At 34.8% G+C, this 21,101-nt stretch overlaps 1 protein-coding gene across 5 annotated transcripts in view; it reads right to left on the reverse strand.

The window, feature by feature from the left end:
• CDH12 (cadherin 12) overlaps positions 1-21,101 on the reverse strand; it is a 981,162-nt gene that overhangs the window by 33,449 nt on the left and 926,612 nt on the right. For all 5 annotated transcript variants that reach the window (XM_060295685.1, XM_060295681.1, XM_060295683.1 and 2 more), the window contains one exon: positions 12,333-12,586. In XM_060295685.1, the coding sequence (XP_060151668.1) occupies positions 12,333-12,586 (254 nt within the window). The remainder of the gene's footprint in view (positions 1-12,332; positions 12,587-21,101) is intronic.

Genomic DNA, 21,101 nt, shown 5'->3' on the forward strand with positions numbered 1-21,101 from the left:
AGAAGACATGACCCGGTTATAAAGTGTCTAGATCAGTTTCAGGAGAATCACCGTCCCAGAGTTAGCCATCACTGGTTTACTTTGGGTTTGCTACAATCCACATTCAATCTAAGGGTAGACTGATATCTTAATTGCAACTAATCACATAACCAAGCACGACCCTATGAGGATTTCCCAAGATAGACTCCCACCCATGTCCTCCAGCTGCCTTTTGTCTGTAGAAACACTTTACTCAAAGAATAAATTTAATTAGAGAAGTGAGAAAATACAGAAAGAAAGGAAAACAGTCAAACAAGACAAAATAATGATAATACTTTGGCCATTAAACAAAGTCAAGGATCTTCTGAGCCATGTCCTTTAAGCTGTTTTGCAGATACTGAAACCCCCAGCAGGTAGAAGAAAGGAACTGCATGCTGCCCACAAGCACGGAGACCCCAGACTGGTTGGAACCAGAGGGTTGATGATGCTGACTCGCAATTACCTCACTACCAACCAATCAGAAAAACGTCCAAGAGCTAATCACACACCCTGCAACCCCATTCCCTCACCCTGTCTTTAAAAACCTTTCCCTGAAAGCCTTCCGGGAGTTTGGGTCTTTTAAGCACTCATTGCCCTGTACTCCTTGCTTGGCTCCCTGCAATAAAGCTATTCTTTTCTACTTCACCCAAAAATCTGTCTTGGAGATTCAATTTGGTGCTGGTGTACGGAGGCCGGGTTTCAGCAAAAATCACAATATAATATAAACTGTCTAATTTGGCCCAACTCCCCAGTTTAAATGAGTATAACTTTTAGGTACATACTGTGTTTGAGTCATGTTATACTTACTTGGTGAGTAGATGAAATTCAAATTAAAAAAGATGCTTAGGATAGATATATGATACAAATCTATAGTTCATAAAAAGTATGCACAGTGACTGTTGATAAGAAACTTGTTTTAACAATTCAATGGAAATCAAAAATTAATGCATTAACTTAATCTGTGCAGACCACTCGACAGAGAACAATTTTATTATTTTTCTGAAAATGAGTTTTCAGAAATGCCTTAAAGTTTTGTTCTCTTCATTAGGTAAACACTCCCCTTAAAATTGTTTCTTTTAATTTGCCTAATAGCTTTCTCACAGTTAATGGAAAAGCTAACTTTGACCCTGTCCCAATTCTCAAACACATTTTGTAAAATAGTACTTGATGATACAGAGTACTTTAAAAATATTACAAAAAAATAAAAATAAAAAATAAAAAAATAAAAGTATTACATCTCATTTTTTAAGCAATAATAATGTTAAGAGTAATGACTCAGGTCAAGGTAGGAAATACTTTGTCCAGGTACTAATAATAGATCAAAATCTCTTTACTCTTCACTCTTTGCTAGTGTTTGTTTTTTAAATTTTTTTTTGGTCTGGTGGCAGATAACTAAATGAAAGTAAATTCAGTTCAATTTATTTCTATAAACACTTTACTAAGAATTTAAGCCACATACAACACTTAGATTGTAATTGCTTCATCAACATCGCAATTAAATTGTTTTCTGAGGAATCCTAATATGTTTCTCTCAAACTTCCTTAAATAGTAGTTGCTAATTTCCTACTAGTTCCTTTTAGTTTTGTTTTTTCCTAACCCTCCTCCTCATTCTTATTTTCCTCATCACAGATTACATCTTAGTTTAGATAGCTCCGTCGTTTGGTTTAAATGTTTGATGAGAAGTTAAACACTAGATCAAATTATTAAATTAATAAAGGCAGAACTATTCTGTCCTTAAATTCTATTTGGAAGCATGTGATACGAATAAAATAGCTCTCTAAAGAAAAAGAAATACACCATATTCTACATATTATTAAAATCATAATTGCTATACTTTTCCTCAAAGTTGCTTATGCTTTCCTCATTCTGGGAGTCTTTTTTTAGTTATTTTTTAATAGTCATATGTGGTCTGCTGACTGTGTATGATCTTACGTTTCTAGATGTTAACCCTCGTCTGCTCCCAAAGCTTTACACCTGGCCTTTGGTTTATTTTTCAGAGACCTCAAAGCAGCTTCCTCTAATGGAAAGAAAATAAAGTTTAAGCAAATAATGATTAAATATGGGCTCTGCACAGGGAGATCAGCTCAGTGCTTTGTGAAAACCTAGAGGGGTGGGATAGGGAGGGTGGGAGGGAGGGAGAGGCAAGAGGGAAGAGATATGGGGACATATGTATATGTATAACTGATTCACTTTGTTATAAAGCAGAAAATGACACACCATCGTAAAGCAATTATATTCTAATAACGATGTTAAATATATATATATATATATATATATATATATATATATATATATATATATAAAATGGGCTCTGCACTTAAGAGCTTAGATAGCAAGCATATCATGGCAGTTTTCTCATTATTAAAAATATGGACAATAATACCTGGGTAAATAAGTAAAGAATGTGATTATGCCTTTGCTCAAGGTCTTCCCATGAAGCCTTGCCAAATTCTTGTAGGAAGCATTTATTGCCTCCTTATTACAAAATTCTATATTCTTACTTCTTTCATCTTATTTAGCTATTTCAATTTGTATTAACAGTCTTTCTCAAATGAGAAGAGCAAAATAATTGTATTTTGTTTTCATGATTATACAGAGAGTTTCTTTAGAGTAGGATTGAATTTATTGTTCTATCCATAATATCTTGTACTTGCCTGTATGCATTTAATTATTTTATAAGGACATCTAACTTTTCCTCTTAATAATGACCTGATCACACTCACACATGGAAATATTTGTTTTATATATTTTGAGTATTTAGACATATTTATTCTGAAGTCTTTTTATATAGCTTTATCACAACTGTTCCCTTGAACTGAATCAAATGCCTGTCATTCCTAATCAAGTTGGATTTATTTACTGTCACTGGAGGCCACGGCCAAATGTCTCTGAAGAAAGATGCCATTTTAACTAGAGTCATTTACCATTTGATACCCAAATATGGACACCATATTTGAAAGAAAACTTTTATTTACTGTTTTGTTTTGGTTTTTCTTTTTCTGGTAACTGATTTTTCATTTTCTCCTGTGATTATCTACTCTTTAGCTCATTTTTCTCTGAAAATTACTCACATTCTCTTATTAAATAATATGGGGCAGCTTATAAACTGGATCCTGATTCTTACAATATTTTCCATGGAGAAGGATTTATATCTATTTATTACATATTTAAAGTAACTAATCTTTAAAAAATCAAAATAATTTTAAAATTTCAAACAACTGTGAGAAAAGGGCTATTCTCTAAGAGCATGTATATAAATTATAGAGAGAAGGGAAACAGCTATGAAATTTGCACTTACATAGAGCACTCAGCACTTTGAGAGAAAGCAAAGAAACTTAACCTCTAGCAGGTAAAATGTAAACCCAAAACATTTAAGTCAGTAATAAAGATCACAGACTTGGACATTCCTTCATTCTTAGGAGCTATGTGAAGCATAACAAGATAGCCTCAAAAACTGTTCACCATCCTAATATCTGGACACGCAGCCACTGTATCATTAGAATACTATAAAATATCTTAAAATAAAAGCAAATTCATCATTGGCTACCAAGATCCAATCCTCATAAAAATTAGAGCTGTAGATCTGTATCACAAATCCACTGGATTTTGTCAATAAATTCTTAGTTATGTCTAAATCTTATAAGGACTTTGTAGTTGTCTAGAAAAACGAAAGGTAATAAGTAATAAGATTTTTTTCCATATGTACAAAAAATGTCAACAAAAGAATGGTACATTTTGTTTCTATTTTTCCAGCCTGAACAATGTCAATTTTCTCATAGTTGAATTAAACATTTTTCAGATTTAAAGTTATTGTAAGGTTTAAACCAGGGAAACCTATGTAAGTGTATAGAATTCTTGCAGGTATATAATAAGGCCCATAGTTACCATATCTTAAAGAATCAAATATTGTACATTTTTTACTGACTTGTTTTGAATTTCTATTTTGTTTTAGAAGCTACTAAAAACTATGAAATTTATTTGTATTTTCAACAATCCTAGAATTACAAAGCAACTCAAAAACCCAGATATATATTTAGATTAACCTTTAGCAGTAGAGCAATTAGTATTTTGACCTTTAGAATCTGGCTGCTTATGTTCAAATTATTTTTCCATCTTTACTGAAGACATGATTGGGTCTTCCTGGGCCTCAGTTGATACCACTGTAAAATAATAGCTGTGATGTTTAAAGAACTGTGACCAAAGGGCTCAGCCCAAAGACACATACAAATAAGTTATTACAATGTCACTATATGTTGTTAGTTAATTGCCACTGAAGCAAACAAGAGTAAACTTGTTCATCTTGGTACATGTTCCTTGCAATAGCTCCTCTTATGTTGATCATCAATGAATACATCATTCGAAGGGGAAAACAAAATAAGTTTATTCACAAAGGAATTTCTCATTCTTCACAATTAAGTTAAATTCTCCATCAACAACTTCTCAAATGAGTTACTCTTAAACATTCAGTTGGTATAAATGTACAGGGAATGCTCTTTTCTCCAGTGCAAACAAAATAAGCAGAGTATACTAGTAAAAGTACTTCCTTTCTTTAATATTGTTCAACTGCAAATACAATCTCATTGTAAGAAGGAGATTCTGATGGATGAATAATTTGATAAGCACCTGTAGGAAGCTTACATATCGTCAATTGTTTCACTGGAAGTGGCTTCTGCTGAGTTTCTGGGCAATGGTTAAGCAGGAAGATTAAGGAGAGATTACAGATATGCAAATCAAGTCATTGATATTAAACAACTCAGAACTAGCATTAAAAAAAATCTGAAAATGAGGTTTACCAAATCTCAACTCTTTTCTTTACCTTTGTGCCACAATTCTATTCCCTCCAATTAAAATAGTTTCTCATCCTCTATTTCATCTCCTTCATCTTAGACTTTTAAGAATGTATATTTTGGAGAAAAGTCCTTTACCAGATGTGTCTCTTGCAAATATTCGCAATGTGAATGCTAACTGAAAGAGATAAGGTAAGCAGTACTCAAAAAGGATTAACAATTTTATCTTAATACCTATATAACCTTATGGGTAAAATGTTTTTTCCCAATTGCTATCAGAACTTTCAGTATTTTTTTTAAGAGAACAAGCCATAAGGGGCTTCCCTGGTGGCGCAGTGGTTGAGAGTCCGCCTGCCGATGCAGGAGACACGGGTTCGTGCCCTGGTCTGGGAGGATCCCACATGCCGCGGAGCGGCTGGGCCCGAGAGCCGTGGCCGCTGAGCCTGCGCGTCCGGAGCCTGTGCTCCGCAACAGGAGAGGCCACAACAGTGACAGGCCCGCGTACCACAAAAAAAAAAAAGAGAACAAGCCATAAGAAGAAATTATTTTGCTCTCTGTTAAATAATAGAAACTAGAATTTGAAAGAGTAATTAGAGTTATACCAAAGAAGTAACTGGACTCTACATAAGAAAGCATTTTTAAAGCTCACCTTACAAAAAACGTGTTCATCTCTTTATCAGAAACTATCTTTCATGAATTACTTAATTAATTCTAAGTGGGGATAACCACTGGCATTTAACAACAGCTAGGACTAAATACCACTGAAAGAAATATTGTAAATTTTTAGATCATTTGAAAATGTATAGAGAACATAAGTAGATAAAAAATGCAAAGAATGTACAATAAAAAGAATAGAGATATTGTGTACAAATGGTAGACATGGAAAGAAAAAGCAGATAGAAACTTATATTATAAAATATTTCAAAGAAACTACAGGAAAAAAATAAAAAGGAGTGTGGAATTTAGACATTGCAGTAGTAGCTAAACATGTTAACATGTGGGGAGTTTGCCCTATTTGACTTTTTCACAACTGTGCTACACTTAGTGTTTAGGACTCGAGAGAGAGAGAGAGAATTATTTTTTGAAGTTGAATTTTGTATAATGTCTACTTGCAAATGCACTGATAGCATTTAGCTTCCATTAATTCTATTTATAGAAGCTAAGAAGCAAATGGTCATTTTACCAACAAAAAAGAAAAAAAGAAAAGTATATCCCTGACTACATTGTGATAAAATAGCAGAAATTAAGACCTATAAAGATTATATCCAAACACCCTGGTCTACAGACCCTTACAAAATAAAAAGAGCTATTATATTTATATATCTAGGTCTAGATCTAGATCTGCTTATAACCAATTAAAAATTATAAATGCACACATAAACATACATAAACATTCTACATTTCATTAACCAGTTGCTTTATATATTAGGATAAATACATCAAGAAAATTTTAAAATTAAATTAATTTTGCATATAGTATTTTAAAGAACAAGGAAATATTCTTAACTCTCCAACACCCTTTCATTTTCTGGTTTTGAAGATGGTGGTTAGAAAAGTAAATATATATTTATGCAATAAGCTAAAAATGACAAATACCATGAAAGAGTTATATAGTGTCTTTAGTGAATATGATAGATGTGTAAAAGACAACACTGATAAGAAGAAAGAGAAGTGAGTTAGAATAGCAATGAGGATGCATGTGGTTTTGCCACCTAAAATGGCAGAAGTCTAGGATGAAGGCCATGAAATAGAGGGTAAAATGCTGTTTTAATTGGATGGAATTTAATTCTGTGAACAAAGGTAAAGAGAAAAGTGGAGTTTTGATGACCCTCATTTTCATATTTCTTAATTCTAGTCCTGAGTTTTATAATATTTCAGGTTTGCATATCTGTAATCTCTCCTTGTCATCCACAGGTAACCACTGTCCAGAAACTCAGCGCAAGTTAGACTCAGTGAGACAATTGAGTATGTATAAGCTTCATACATGCTCTTAACAAGTAATGCATCCATCATAATCTCTTTTTTACAATGAGATTGTATCTGTAGTTGAGAATATGAAAGAAAGGCAAACCTTTTGTTGCTTATTTGTATGCACTGGAAAAAAACAGCATTCTTAAAACTGAGCAATATGAAAACAAACAACCCAATTAAAAATGGGTGGAAGGGGCTTCCCTGGTGGCGCAGTGGTTGAGAGTCCGCCTGCCGATGCAGGGGACACGGGTTCGTGCCCAGGTCCGGGAAGATCCCACATGCCGTGGAGCGGCTGGGCCCGTGAGCCATGGCCGCTGAGCCTGCGCGTCCGGAGCCTGTGCTCCACAACGGGAGAGGCCACAGCAGTGAGAGGCCCACGTACCGCAAAAAAAAAAAAAAAAAAAAAAAAAATAGGTGGAAGACCTTAACAAACATCCTACCAAAGAACATATATTGATACAAATGGCAAATAAGCACATGAAAAGATGCTCCACATCATATGTTATCCGGGAAATGCAAATTGAAACAACGATAAGGTACCACTACACACTTAATAGAAAGACCAAAATCCAGAACACCAGCAACACCAAATGCTGTCAAGGATGTGAAGCAACAGGTGCTCTCATTCATTGATGGTGGGAGTGCAAAATGACACAGCCACCTTGGAAGATAGTTTGGTGGTCTCTTACAAATCTCAACATACTCTTGTCATCTGATCCAGTAATTGCACTCCTTGGTATTGACACACAGGAGCTGACAATTTATGTCCAGGTTAAAAACCTGTAGATGGATATTTATGCAGCTTTATTAGTAATTCCTAGGACTTAAAGCACACTCAAGATGTTCAGTAGGTGAGTGGATAAATAAACTGTGGTACATGCTGACAACAGAATACATTTTAGCACTAAAAAGAAATGAGCTATCAAACTATGACAAGATATGGAAAAAGCTTTATGTAAATAGTAAGAGAAAGATGCCAATCTGAAAAGGCTACATACTGTATGACTCCAACTATATGACACTGTGGAAAGGCTAAACTATGGAGACAGTGAAAAGGTCAGGAATTGGTGTGGGGAGGGATAAACAGAGCTCAGAGGATTTTTAAGGAAGTGAAAATACTCTGTATGATATTACAATGATGGATACGTGTCATAATAAATATATTCACAGACTGTACAACACGAGGAGTGAATCCTAAAGTTAACTATACACTTTGAATGATTATGATGTAAATGTAGGTTCATCACTGCAATAAATGTATCCCTCCAAAGGGGGATGCTGCTAAAGGGGGAGGCTATGTATGTGTGGTGGCAACAGGCATATGAGAAATCTCTGTATCTTCTCTCAATTTTGCTGTGAACCTAATCTTATCTAAAAAATATACAATCTATAAAAAATTTTAAAAATAAAACATTTTATACCGATACCTCATTTAATTCCTACAAAAATCTTGTTAAATAGGAGAAAAATAGAAAGCGAGCAAGTTTTCAAGTTTTTAATTTTTACCATTTCATTTAATTAATGTTTAAAGTAAATTATATGTGTTGCTCTAGGATATCACTTGATAAGTGGGGCCTCTGTTTCTTCTCATTCTCTAAGCTTGTTTTGTATTTGAGCTTAGGTTTTTGTCCACAAAACAAGATTTCTGGTGTATTGGAAAGGGCCCTCAAATGAAAATCAGCTACTCTGATAGCCTCCTAATCCACGATGAAAAAATCAATTTCAAGTGATACAAAAATGTTTCCAAAAGTGCATTGACCAGATATGGAAAGTACAGACCAGATATGGAATATAAGATAATTTTAAGTGGGACTCATTTAGACATTTATGTTTTAACAACCAGTTATTAATTATTTTATGTATTACTTTTTACTTATGATAATTAATAATGGTTTTCTATTTATTAATCAATTTCACTACTTGATATTACGTGATGGGTTTTGGTTGGACATATCATCAAACAAAAGGAGGTAACTTGAAAAATAAACCATTCAATTGTTCTACTAAATACTATAATAATTTACACATGGACGTTTATATACATAAAATAGATTTTAGTTTACTTTATCAGTCTCTTATCCAACCCATCTTACATGGAGTAGGTTTAGAATGGAATTGTCCATTTTCTCATTTTATACAGAAAAATACTTTGATTAAATTTTATTTTGAAATTCATTCATAGGATAACTAAGATTTTTAAATGTTTGGAACAAAAGAAAAATAGCACATACTGAGCAGAATTATCCACTGAAATCTCTCTGTAACTTAAATCACTTATATCCAAAACAAACATTAATTTCCAATGTAACTGAATAGTCACCTGTTTTAAATTTCATTTCTTAAGAGAGTGCCCCACCTCACTAATGTTAGGTACACTCATTATACTCCTATTGGACTCACTAGAAATCATTCCCATGAACTATATAATAAGAGTGTCAAAGGATATAGAATATTAGAGATAGGAAATCAGTTCATCTAAAGGCAAAGGCTAGAAACACAAAGGAAACAATAACTAGAAATTAAGCTCACAACAAGAGGGGACAGGATACGGTATATTTGGGGGCATTACACCTAACTGAACCTTTCTTCTAAGGTTTTGCAATCCCTGGTTAATGTCATTGCTTTCTGCCTCTTTGCTGTGCTCAGCGATGATGAAGTAATAATATTTATAAAATACCCAGTGGTGTGGAATAACCTAATCTTAAATTAATACCTTCCACAATAACCCTATGAAAAGGGTAATGCAGAGCAGTAAATGCAGTAAAGCAAAGGAAGACAAAACAAACAGAGCATACCTACACATGCCAAGTAACTTGTCATTTTGATGCTTATTTTTTATAACATATTTTTACTATCTTTCTTAAGTGAGCGAACATGCTTTCAGACCAAGAAGAGATGATCCATACCCCACATTCCTCAACTGACATGATTCAAGTTTATTGTTTACTCCAAGAAAATGAAAGTAAGACAACTTTCATGTTGATTCAAAAGCTCCTCTGTCTTTTGACAACCCCTCACGGGGATCAATTAAATCCATCTCTGTCTGCAGCTTCAGTGAGTCAGGCTGCGGCCCATTAGAAAAAAAGACTGGGAATACTATTTCATTTCACATAAAGTAGCACTTGTCAGACACTAGTTTCTGTGACATCAAAAACAAACAAACAAACAGATAAAGAAAATAGGCTTGTACCTGGACAATTTCTCTAAAATGTAGCCTTCTTTTATTCGTCACACCAGGGTCTTGATCTAATCATTTTCTTATATTTAGAAGTTTGTAATTCTCACCTTACCTTTACTGGGTGGTATTTTTTACTTTTCAACTCTCCAATTTTTTGGTTTTAAAGTATTTCATTAAAATAATATTTTATTCATATCTCGACCTCATCTTGCTATTATCAGTATACAAAATTGAACATATGGACTTCCCTGGTGGTTAAGAAGCCGTTAGAGCCCTGGTCCAAGAAGATCCCACATGCAGCAGAGCAACTAAGCCCGTGAGCCGCAACTACTGAGCCTGTGCTCTAGAATCTACGAGTCACAACTACTGAGCCCCCATGCCACAACTACTGAGCCTGCACTCTAGAGCCTGCAAGCCACAATTACTGCAGCCCGCATGCCTAGAGCCTGGGCTTCGCAACAAGAGAAGCCACTGCAATGAGAAGCCCGCACACCGCAACGAAGAGTAGCCCCTGCTCGCCACAACTAGGGAAAGTCCACGTGCAACAATGAAGACCCAATGCAGTCAAAAAAATAAAATAAAATAAAAATAAAGCAAAATAAAAAGTAGATATAGTAAATTAAACAACTTAGCATTTTCCCTAAGATATTGTGTCCCACTATGTCCCACAATTCTCATCTATTGAACTGTAGAGAATTTCAATCCATGTTTATTTACCTTTTTATTACTTTTTTACAGCCTTCAATATTTCTTCCATTCTGTTTACATTCTTGAAATTACCTATGAATCCACTCAGCAGGCATTTTCCACTTTCACAATGACCAACAGCACACTCAGGGTATTCAGGAACAAGATTGATGAATGATGACAGATTAATGTATAACAACTACTAACGTAGCAGATTCTTGAGAATGGCCCTGTGAACACTGGTAATAAATAGACTTCTCTGGAGTTTAACTGACAGTGAATCATGCTGTAATATGAGCATGTAGAACAACTTGAACCCAATGAGGAAATGAGCCAGCATTCAACCTGACATGTAGGGGCACTCAATAATTGCTCTTTTTCTTCCCTTTCCCAAGACAAATGTGGTTTTTTAGTTCTTTCTTGATCACAGACATGCTTCAAGAAGGAAAGTGTTCAGGCGACTTTGGGGGATGGATTCAGACAAATACAAAGAGCAGAGCTTTCATGCTCTCAAGCCATATCCTGAAATTTTTCTCTATGCTATGAATGTGTTGAGAATACCGCTGAAAGGATGCTTTTTTTTTTTTAACCATTAATTACCCCATGGCTTAAAATCTTGTGAGATATATGTCTATGTATTTTTCCTATGTCGACAGAGTGGTGTTTTGCTTTAAAAGCCTACTTAAAGTGTTCTTTGGTTTGGATTTTGCATACTATAAGCTTCAACCCTTTAGAGTTAGAAGATTTGGAACAAATCACGTTTCTCTCTCTCTCTCTTCTTTTAGTTTGCACCTGCTAATTCCAGATCCCAGTCCTTCCCTCCCCTACACCCCCTCCCCATCGGCAACTGCAAAGTCTATGAGTCTGTTCCTGTTTTGTACGTATGTTAATTTCTTCCTCCCCCCCCCACCCCGTTCTTGTAGGCACGTGGGCACCTGGAAGGGATTAAGCATACAGAGGAAGCAAAGTTGAATCAGAACAAGTCTCAAAATACGTTGTAGGATCGATTTATAAGGGAGGAAAAGGGAATCCCACCATGTTTCAGCAATGCAAGTGGCATTTATGGCGGGGGGGGGTTGTATTTTCTTACTCTTTCTTATTCCATCGATTGCTTTGTTGACTCACTACCAAGCAGCCTTATGCCAGTAAGGAACTCCTTGCAAAGTCTGGGCTTTGAGCAACTCCACAATGCCTCTTACCTTAAGACTGACTCTAATTATGCTTCCATCAGCATATACAACTGCCACAGTGAAAAAATGAGCCGCAAATTTAAAACGGTAAAACAATCTTTTTCAAGCACTAACTTTGGGTAAGGGACAGAGATTTTAGAATAATTGAAAAATGTATTATATATCTATGATATTTCAGGCACTGTGAAAGTATCTTAATATCGTTATTCATGAGAATCATCCTTTTAGGCTTACTATTAAATCCCTTTTGTGGATAAAAAAATTGAGGTTGACCAGCATGAGTGACAAGCCTAACATCAGGTCACTACTAAATCCTGTTGCAGGGATTGATATCAGATGTTTTTGTTTAAATCCTATGTTTTTTCTTCTATTCTTATACTTACTATGTAAAGTGATTTTCAAGCGTTGTATTCTCTAAATAATTCATGCGAGCCTGGTCAGAGTGTTGTTTTATTTTCTTTCTCTTTCTGACACAGAAAAGAAAACGTTTCTTTTTCTTACCTTACGGCACTGCTGCCGACATCGAGGTCTTGGGCAGTGACGGCGCCAATGATGGTCCCAACTGGAGTGTCTTCGTAAACCTCCATGGTGTAGAGGGGCTTGCTGAAAACCGGCGGCTCGCCCACATCCAGCACGCTGATCTTCACTGTGGCAGTGTCCTTAAAAGGGCCCGCAGAGTGAAACCGGTGGTCAAGGTGCAGGTTGGAGGCCTCTACTTTAAAAGTATAAGCCTTCTTTGTTTCAAAATCCAATGGCTGTAGCGAGGACAAATCAAAAGTGAGGAGATACATTCATATAGGATGTGGCAACGATGGTGGACAGAGTAATTTGCAAGTTAATATCAAATGGTCATTTTCCTTTAATAATTAGTGGGTAAGGGAAGTACAAGTTAAACATTTTAAGAGTCGACCAGTTGTAGAAGTGTCTGGGTAACTTGTACATGTCATCAGCTGCATACATTTAAATGACATGCACACATATGTACTAGATAGGGCTTATTCCTTTCACATGAGTGGTTACAACTGCAGGAGATCAAGTACCTATTAAGGATGCTCTTATCCAGTACTGACATCTGGTGGAATTAAGCAGTAATTAAAAGTACAACAAAATTGAAATGATACTTTTAGATTCCAGCTAAAAATTTGGTGTAGCAAACTATGTTTTTTTCTTGGACAAATTTTATTATTTTGACAATAATATCCTTTTCTATTGAATACTTTTAATGTCTAGGTATTTTTGCTGCCAAGGACTATATCCAGAGTTTTGGTCCTTTGTGTTGTCAGCATTACACATAGAATTAGTAGGCACGGTAATGCATGATCAGGATATATGACCAAGAATTAAGGCTTTGAACATATAGGATTAAAGAACAACATGAGACAAAATATTTGGTTGTAATTTGTCCTTGGAGTCACTGATCGTTGATTTTTCACTTTACACTGCTTATATTTACCTTTTTCTGAATATTAGTTTTATGTTCCCAATAACTGGAAATATTATATTACAGAAATATGTTGTTGCTGTAGTGTTTTATTAAAATGAAAACTTTAAGGTCACTGGCTGTGACTTCTAATCACGTATGACAAACTAAGACATGAAATTAACATTAACATAGTTAATTAACATAGTGATTTTCTGGGACCTTTAGAAGTTTCTGTTTTCTAAATTAATTCCCTCTGGTATGACTCCCATGATGTGCTAATTGCTGTGTCAACATATCTCTATTTTGCCTCAGTACACCTGAGGGAAATAAAGTGGGTATATTTCTCTCTTTTAAGGACAAGATTGCTGTTTTATGCTTTTCCAGTAAAGAAGGGAAAAGAAAAGAAAGAAAATCACTGTGAAATCCTTAAAAACTCACAAATCTATAAGTTTTTTATAGCAAACAGTAACACTTCTTGGACTTGACATTAAGTTTCTTTCACAGTAATTTTCACTCAGGGGGATCTATCTTTATCTTCCCTGTAATCGTTCCCCTTATTTTGTTTAATTCGTCCAAATTTTATTCATGTATTTCTTTGCCTTGGACTCGATGCTTTCTTTTAGTTTTTATATTTTTATTTATTCAACTCATACCTGTTTACATAGAATACTGATTTTCTTCAATTTCTGTCTTCTTGCTAAGATTTTTGATTTGTCTTAAAGCAATATAAGTAAAGTTATTGACTAATATGTCATGGTTGATTTTGGGACTGTTGATTAAACAGACAGAAACATAATATCTGGAAAAAGAGATAATGATGCTACTGTTTTGATCAGCCCACAGTTTGACTACAGTGTTTTGTTAAAGGATCAGGCTCAAGAAAAGCCAACCAATTGACAAAATAGGGTAACAAAATATTATTCAAACCAAAAATGCAAAACTGTTACCATTATTTCGAATGTTAATCCTGGAATGAAGAAGACAGAGACAAAAAAGGATAAACCTTTACAAATATTGAATATCAGTTAGGGTTATTCTATAAGTCTCTCAATGGGAAATTAACAATAAATTATTAAACATGGCAACTTTAAGCTAAGAAAAAGAAGAAATCTCAAACGAAACCATTCAAAACTAAATTAATTTTAAAAAGTGTTGATTGCCTACATGGTGGTAAGACCTGGGATACATTCCAGGAGGACAGAATGAGGCAAAGATAAATAAGGTTTGCCATCTTGTTTAATGACTGAGTTGTTTGAATAAGTAGTAAGTCCCCCATCATTTGATGTATTCAAGAGAAATCAGGTGCCATAAGAGATGCCTGAGTGATGTATAATTTATAAGCTGTACAAGCTAGTTTAAGTTAAAGAACATATAGAAATATACTTCGTGTTTTGTAAACTCTAAATGCCATCTTGATGAATGTTAAACAATATAATTTTTTATCATAGTTACCCCTAACTTCTAGTGTAAGACGATTTTGATTTTATCATCTCAGGTCCTTTTGCCTAGAAGGCTATTTGAGCTGCCTTGACTGATACTTACCCCCTTCTTTGGCCCAGAATTAACTTCTCTTAAAATGTAGAAATTAGTACCAATTGTTCATCCTTTCCCTCTATACTTCTCCTAGACATCGGAATGCTTCTGATTGTCTGTAGGTTTAGGCATATTCTTTCTAGACAAGATCTCAATTTTATTTACCTAGTTAATTAACATGTCACTGCTCTCTGATGGACTTGACTTCCCACTTTGGAGTCCATTTCAAACCCAGGAATGAAGGGAGAATTCCAAAACCTTTTCTATATTTTGTTTTTGGAGATTAGACATAATCTATGCCTTTTAAGAACTCCTGACCTGTCACAGTAGACAAATATTTAGTGGGTAGGGTGATAAAGAGTGAGATGAAAGAAACTATCTGTACATACAGATATTCTTTTATGACTGAAAACTTATCTCCTGCAGTGATCAAACAACTGAAGAAAATTGTAGGAGAAATGCCACAATAATATCCTAGAGGGCCTTACCTCTTCGTGACCCTGGCCCTTAGGCAATGCCATTGTATAAAACCGGATAGCTCAGAAAGAGCAAAAACAAAAATCAATACCAATCTCTCTCTAATTGACTTTATCCGACTCATCTGACAGACTACCCACCACTCTTTGTGGAGGAGGTGGGGTGGGATGGCAGCGAGGAATGAAATTCATCTAACTTTGTAATCAACAAAAATCCTCTTATCTGAAACAAGTATAGAAAAAACAGGATTTTTTATTATTGTTAGGAAATGAATCATATTCCATAACAGAAATCCATTATTATGAAGTGGAAATAATTTAGCTCTCGCACAATAAATAGAAAATTTTGTGGTACTGCTTGGGGTGCATTCAGTTTTATGAACCTTTCTAGAAAAGTAAGAAAATGATTGATTAAATAGAATTTAGTTGAGTAGTTCCTTTGTCCTCAGGATGTTTCGATAAAGGAAGGTTAGTGAAACCAGGATTTTCAGGAAACAATTATATCGTAGGGAGTTGTACAGTAAGAAACCTAAACTGTGAAGAAATGGAGGGACTTCCCTGGTGGCGCAGTGATTAAGACTCCGTGCTCCCAATGCAGGGGGTCCAGGTTCAATCCCTGGTCAGGGAACTAGACCACATGCATGCTGCCACTAAGAGTTCGCATGCTGCAACTAAGGAGTCCACCTGTTGCAACTAAGGAGCTGGTGAGCCACAACTAAGACCTGGAACAACCAAATAAATGAATAAATTTAAAAAAGAAATGGAGTAGGATATATTTAATTGTTCATTAGAATATAAAAGGAAAAAATTGGGCAAGATATAATCTTTCTGATTCTTTGTTTTTAGCCACTTTCTCTGCTTTTACTTTGCTGAGGTCCAGGTCATGAAAAACTACATAAAATATTCAAGTGCCAAAATATTTTCTCATTTCAAAGAGGGATGAGCAATTTTTGGCATGAAATACAAAAGAATAATTCCCTGTGCTCTTCCAGGCCTCATCATGTTTCCAGATAATGTTGAGTGAAAACGGAGAGCTAGAGTTATATTTTGAGGAATTTGAAAAGTAGCTTTGGTAGACAGAATTCCCAAGGTGTCCCCAAAATTCTCACCCACAAGGACAAGATAATCTCTTCTATAATCTCTTGTAAAATTTGCTGCCCTTGAGTGTGTGACGGGCCTCTGAACTGAATGGGATATCACCCCTTGAATTTGTTAAGTTTTATGGAAAAATAAATGATTGAAATATAATCAGGGTCTTTAATCACTTAACATCCAGTTAACCACAAGGGAGATTTTGCTTGAAGGGTCTGATGTAATCATGTGAGCCTTAGTAGAAGGAGGTACTACAGATGATCTCTTGGCCTTGAAGAAGTAAATTTGTGATATAGGAGCCCACCTGACAAGTGCCTGGGGTGCCTCCAGGAACTGAGACCGGATCTTGAACAACAGCCAGCAAAAAAGTAGGGCCCACAGTCATAAAGCCATAAAGAAATGAGTTCTGCCAAAACAAGTAATCTTGGGAAAAAACTCTGTGCCTCAGATCAGTCGCAGCAGTGGCCTACACCTTGATTTCAGCCTGGAAGACCCTGAGCAGAAGACTCACATATACTATGCTCTGACCCACAACTCCTTGTGCTTTCATCGCTCTTTACTTTCTGCTCTTCTCTACTGGTTCATTTTTTTATGATGAACATGTACCATTTTCACCATCACAGTAGAGTCCTCACTCTTAACAAAATGTATCCTTTAGAAATGACTCTACTCTCTCAGTCATATCATAGGTCTTAACAGTGAATGGAAAGGAAAATTGTCAATGAACCCAAATAACTGAAGGCTGTAAATGTATCTGAAAGAGAAGATGCTTTTCAAGACAAGCAACAAGAAAGCAGATTTATACCGGGCTGAACAAAGATAAAAAGACACTAGGAACAAGCTCTTGTAAGGAAGGTTTATGATACGAGGCTGAACTAAAAAGATAAGACTTTCAGATCAAGCATCATTTTAAAGGAAAATCAAGTTCCTCAAACTTAATTTTTTTAACAATACAGCAGTCAATTCATTTACTCCTTGCTAGACTTTCCTATTAGCTAATAAATTAGTCTAAAACTCTACCACTACTCAAGTCTCATATTAAATCATCCATAGATGATGTCTGTACCTACTTCTTTAATTGATTTATTCAATTTAATTCTGCATAAATTGAATCAAATATTTGAGTAGATTTTATTTTGTCACAGTAGGAATTGAGGATATCTTGGTTCATGAGTTAAATTAAGTCCATTTTTTTTTAGAGAGAGAGGAAGAGTCAGGATGAATAATAAGTAAATAATACTTTTCAGTTAGTGGTAAGATTTATGAGGAAAATAGTATAATGGGACATAAGATAAATAAGCAAATGGTAGCATCCCAAGTGGTAATAAGTGCTATGGAAAAATCCAAAACTTGGAAGACAGATGTGTATTGTGTGTGTCAGGGGTAGATGGGGAAGAATGTGTGTGTGTTTATGTGAGAGGGAGCTATGGGAGGGTCTGGTATATCCCATCATCACTGAGGAAGAAATTCAACTCAGTGTCACACATACAAAAAATGTCAAGCAGTTATCTGATGGATAAAAGTTGTCACATTATCAGATGAGAATGCCCCTATCATAAAGGGGAAACAGTGAAATGTGGCCATTTTTAAAATGTAGATTTTAGTTTTGACAAATTTTAACAGTATTTCAGTTCTAAAATTTTAAAAGCTTAAAAGAACAATAGAATTACCAGACAAAAAGTGTCTGTCAAGTAAAAATATTAAAATGAAGAAACATATAATTAATATACCTTATCTCTAAAAAATTTTTTACAGAACTATTTACTAGAAATGATTTTAATTTTTCTGTGGGCAAGTTATCAACTCTAGGTTTTTGTGCAGAACTGCAAATTTTTGATAATTTTAATGAATTAACTTAAGAATCATGGCATCGTTTCTAAGCCATATTTCAGTGACAATAATTTTTGCAACAAATTCAGTAACTAAGATAAAACAAAATAAAAAAGAATTCGGGGCTTCCCTGGTGGCACAGTGGTTGAGAGTCCGCCTGCCGATGCAGGGGACACGGGTTCATACTCCGGTCTGGGAAGATCCCACATGCTGCAGAGCGGCTGGGCCCCGTGAGCCATGGCCACTGGGCCTGCGCATCCGGAGCCTGTGCTCCACAACGGGAGAGGCCACAACAGTGCGAGGCCCGCGTACCGCAAAAAAAAAAAAAAAAAAAAGAATTGGAAGTACACCTAGTGCTTTTATTTGAGTGTTTGTGGTGATATTTTCCCTAAGAAAGAAAAGATTTCATCAACTGTTACTAATGCCTAAGCAAGATATACGTTTTATAGGCACATGCAGTGTAAGTCATGGCCATCGGGGGAGGGGGAATTCTTTTCAACTTCTTGAATGTCCACTCTCACATTTTACCTTCTAATATATATTGTTCTTCACAATAGTTGAAAGTATATGCTTTTCACATATGTTCTATAATTTACTGCAAGTTGTGTAGTCTTGAAAAATTTACTTTTCTCCAATGAGCTTCATATTTCTCATTTATATAATCAGTAAAGCAATATTTTTCTAAATACTTTAAAAACATGTTGAACTCTGCATGGTATGTGAATACTAAGAAAAGTATTGCATCTGAAATTAAAACAATAAACCAACATGATTTTTTTTTAAAAGAAATTTAAACACCCTGTATATTTTAAGCATTTCCTTTATCATGGCGACACAGATATAGATATGGCAAAGTATCTTTAGGGGCTTAAACTATAGTAGAAAGAAGCAGATGCATTTAGAATATGAGTACCTTTAAGTCTCATAGGTGCTTGGACAGAAATGGTAACATTTGGGGAAGAAAGTAAGGAGGGATCAACTTTCCCTGAGGTACTCAAGGAATTCTTTGGTGAGGGACATGAGTGAGAGCCATGTTAAAGAACAGGAAAAAATTAATAGAAATGCTCATGTAAGGTGGTGCCTTCTATGCAGAAGGAAGAATAACACAGCATCTTCCGTAGAAATTGCAATGAGTTTGGTGTGGTTGGAATGTAGCAGGTGAATATGTGTGTGAGTGTGTGTCTGTGTGTGTGTGTGTGTGTATGAAGAAGATGATAATAGAAAATATACCATTTGCTCTTTATCTTACTAGTGATAGGAGTCAGAAACAGATTAGGAGTGCGAGTAAAATAAACAGATGTAGGTTTCAACCATTCACTCATAAAGTAAATGGATGAACATAAGGTGTGTGGCTCAGAAAATAGCCATTGAAGTGGTGGAAAAGAGTAACAAGGATTGTTGTAGGTCAACCCATGAAGAGCAGAAAGGGTAATTTTAATCCAAGTTCAGAAGGAATCAGTGATCAGGCTTCCCATCCTATTCAGAAAGGGGAGTTCATGGTAATGGAAGCAGCATAAGAATAAGCCTAGATTTCTGCTTTAAGGAACTGGAGAGGAAGTAGGGCCTTATCCAGGAAGGAGAAAATGTGAACAGGCATGCTTTGGTTGGGAGAAGACAAGGAATTCAGCTTTGGACATTTTGAATGTGAAAAGACTAACACACACAACTTAGAAATGTCTACAAGGCAGTAAACAATGTTCATTTGTTATGTCAACTTGGGGGCTAGTTGAGAGTTGATGAGACTAGGGAAGTGAGATGTTTAAAAAGAAGATGAAGATAAGTATTTACAAAAACAGGAGCATAATATTTACAGAAACAAACACCACGTATTTTTCTTTGAAATTTTCATGTTTGTATGACAAAAACAGGAATATTTTAAACAATAAATTGAGGTGTATGCTTGGTTATATAAAACAAGGTATTCCTAATTTTTTTATTTTTTCTAAGAGTTATTCAAAAATTAACCACATGATGGTGCTATGCTACCAAATCATTTGATGTGAATTCACTCCCCTGCTATTTGAGATGTCAAAAAGAAAATGAGTTTTAGTGACTAATGGGACATAAATAAAATTGTCCAATGAGACCAGTTGAGAGTTTAGCCTATTTATTTAAAATTATGGTGAAGAATAAAATATTTTAGCTCTTGTTTTTAAGGAAAAAGAAAATAATTCACCTTGGATTCACTGTGATCACGTTATGGTTATTTGAAATGAAATAATATTGCCAAGTACAGCAAAATAGTAAGGATTTTTTAATTCCAAAAAAGTTTACTTATTTTAAACTAAATAGGAAATCACTTTACCGTTCTTTATTTTAAACAGATATCATTACTTGTTAGTTCCAGATAGATATTTTGTAGAAATAGCACAGAACTGGCTTAGAAATTATTCAAGACATTAAAATTGTTCTTTTGTACAATTTAAGTATTCATCCCACTATTTAATTGCCTAAATTTCTTAATCAGTAACAAGAAAACCACAGTGTGCCTATAAATAAACATGTATTTTCCATTCTTGAATGTTTTTAACTCATGAAACTTTATATTTATATCCAATAAGTATATATTTATTCTCACTTATCCAGTAGGAAATAAAAACTACTGACTAAAAATGTATTTCATTTAACTTTTCATGTAAGAATGAAATTGCTGAATTTAAAATACCTTACTCTCTCTTATTTTAAATGTAACTTATCGCCTAATTTTTAGATGTGACAAAAAAAATTTTTAAGTTATATTACCCTAATTTTGTTATTGTTTCTATTGCTATAATACTTAGCAACATATAGGGTACTTTTTATTTGTTCATTCTTTCCTCAGTGCAATAGGACGTAAGTATAAAGTAAGAATAGTTTGTTTCTTTAAAAAAATATATATATATATCTTGTGCCTTGTAGAGATATATAAAGTTGCAT

Source organism: Globicephala melas, chromosome 3 (assembly GCF_963455315.2).
Source record: "Globicephala melas chromosome 3, mGloMel1.2, whole genome shotgun sequence".
Taxonomy (NCBI): Eukaryota; Metazoa; Chordata; class Mammalia; order Artiodactyla; family Delphinidae; genus Globicephala; species Globicephala melas.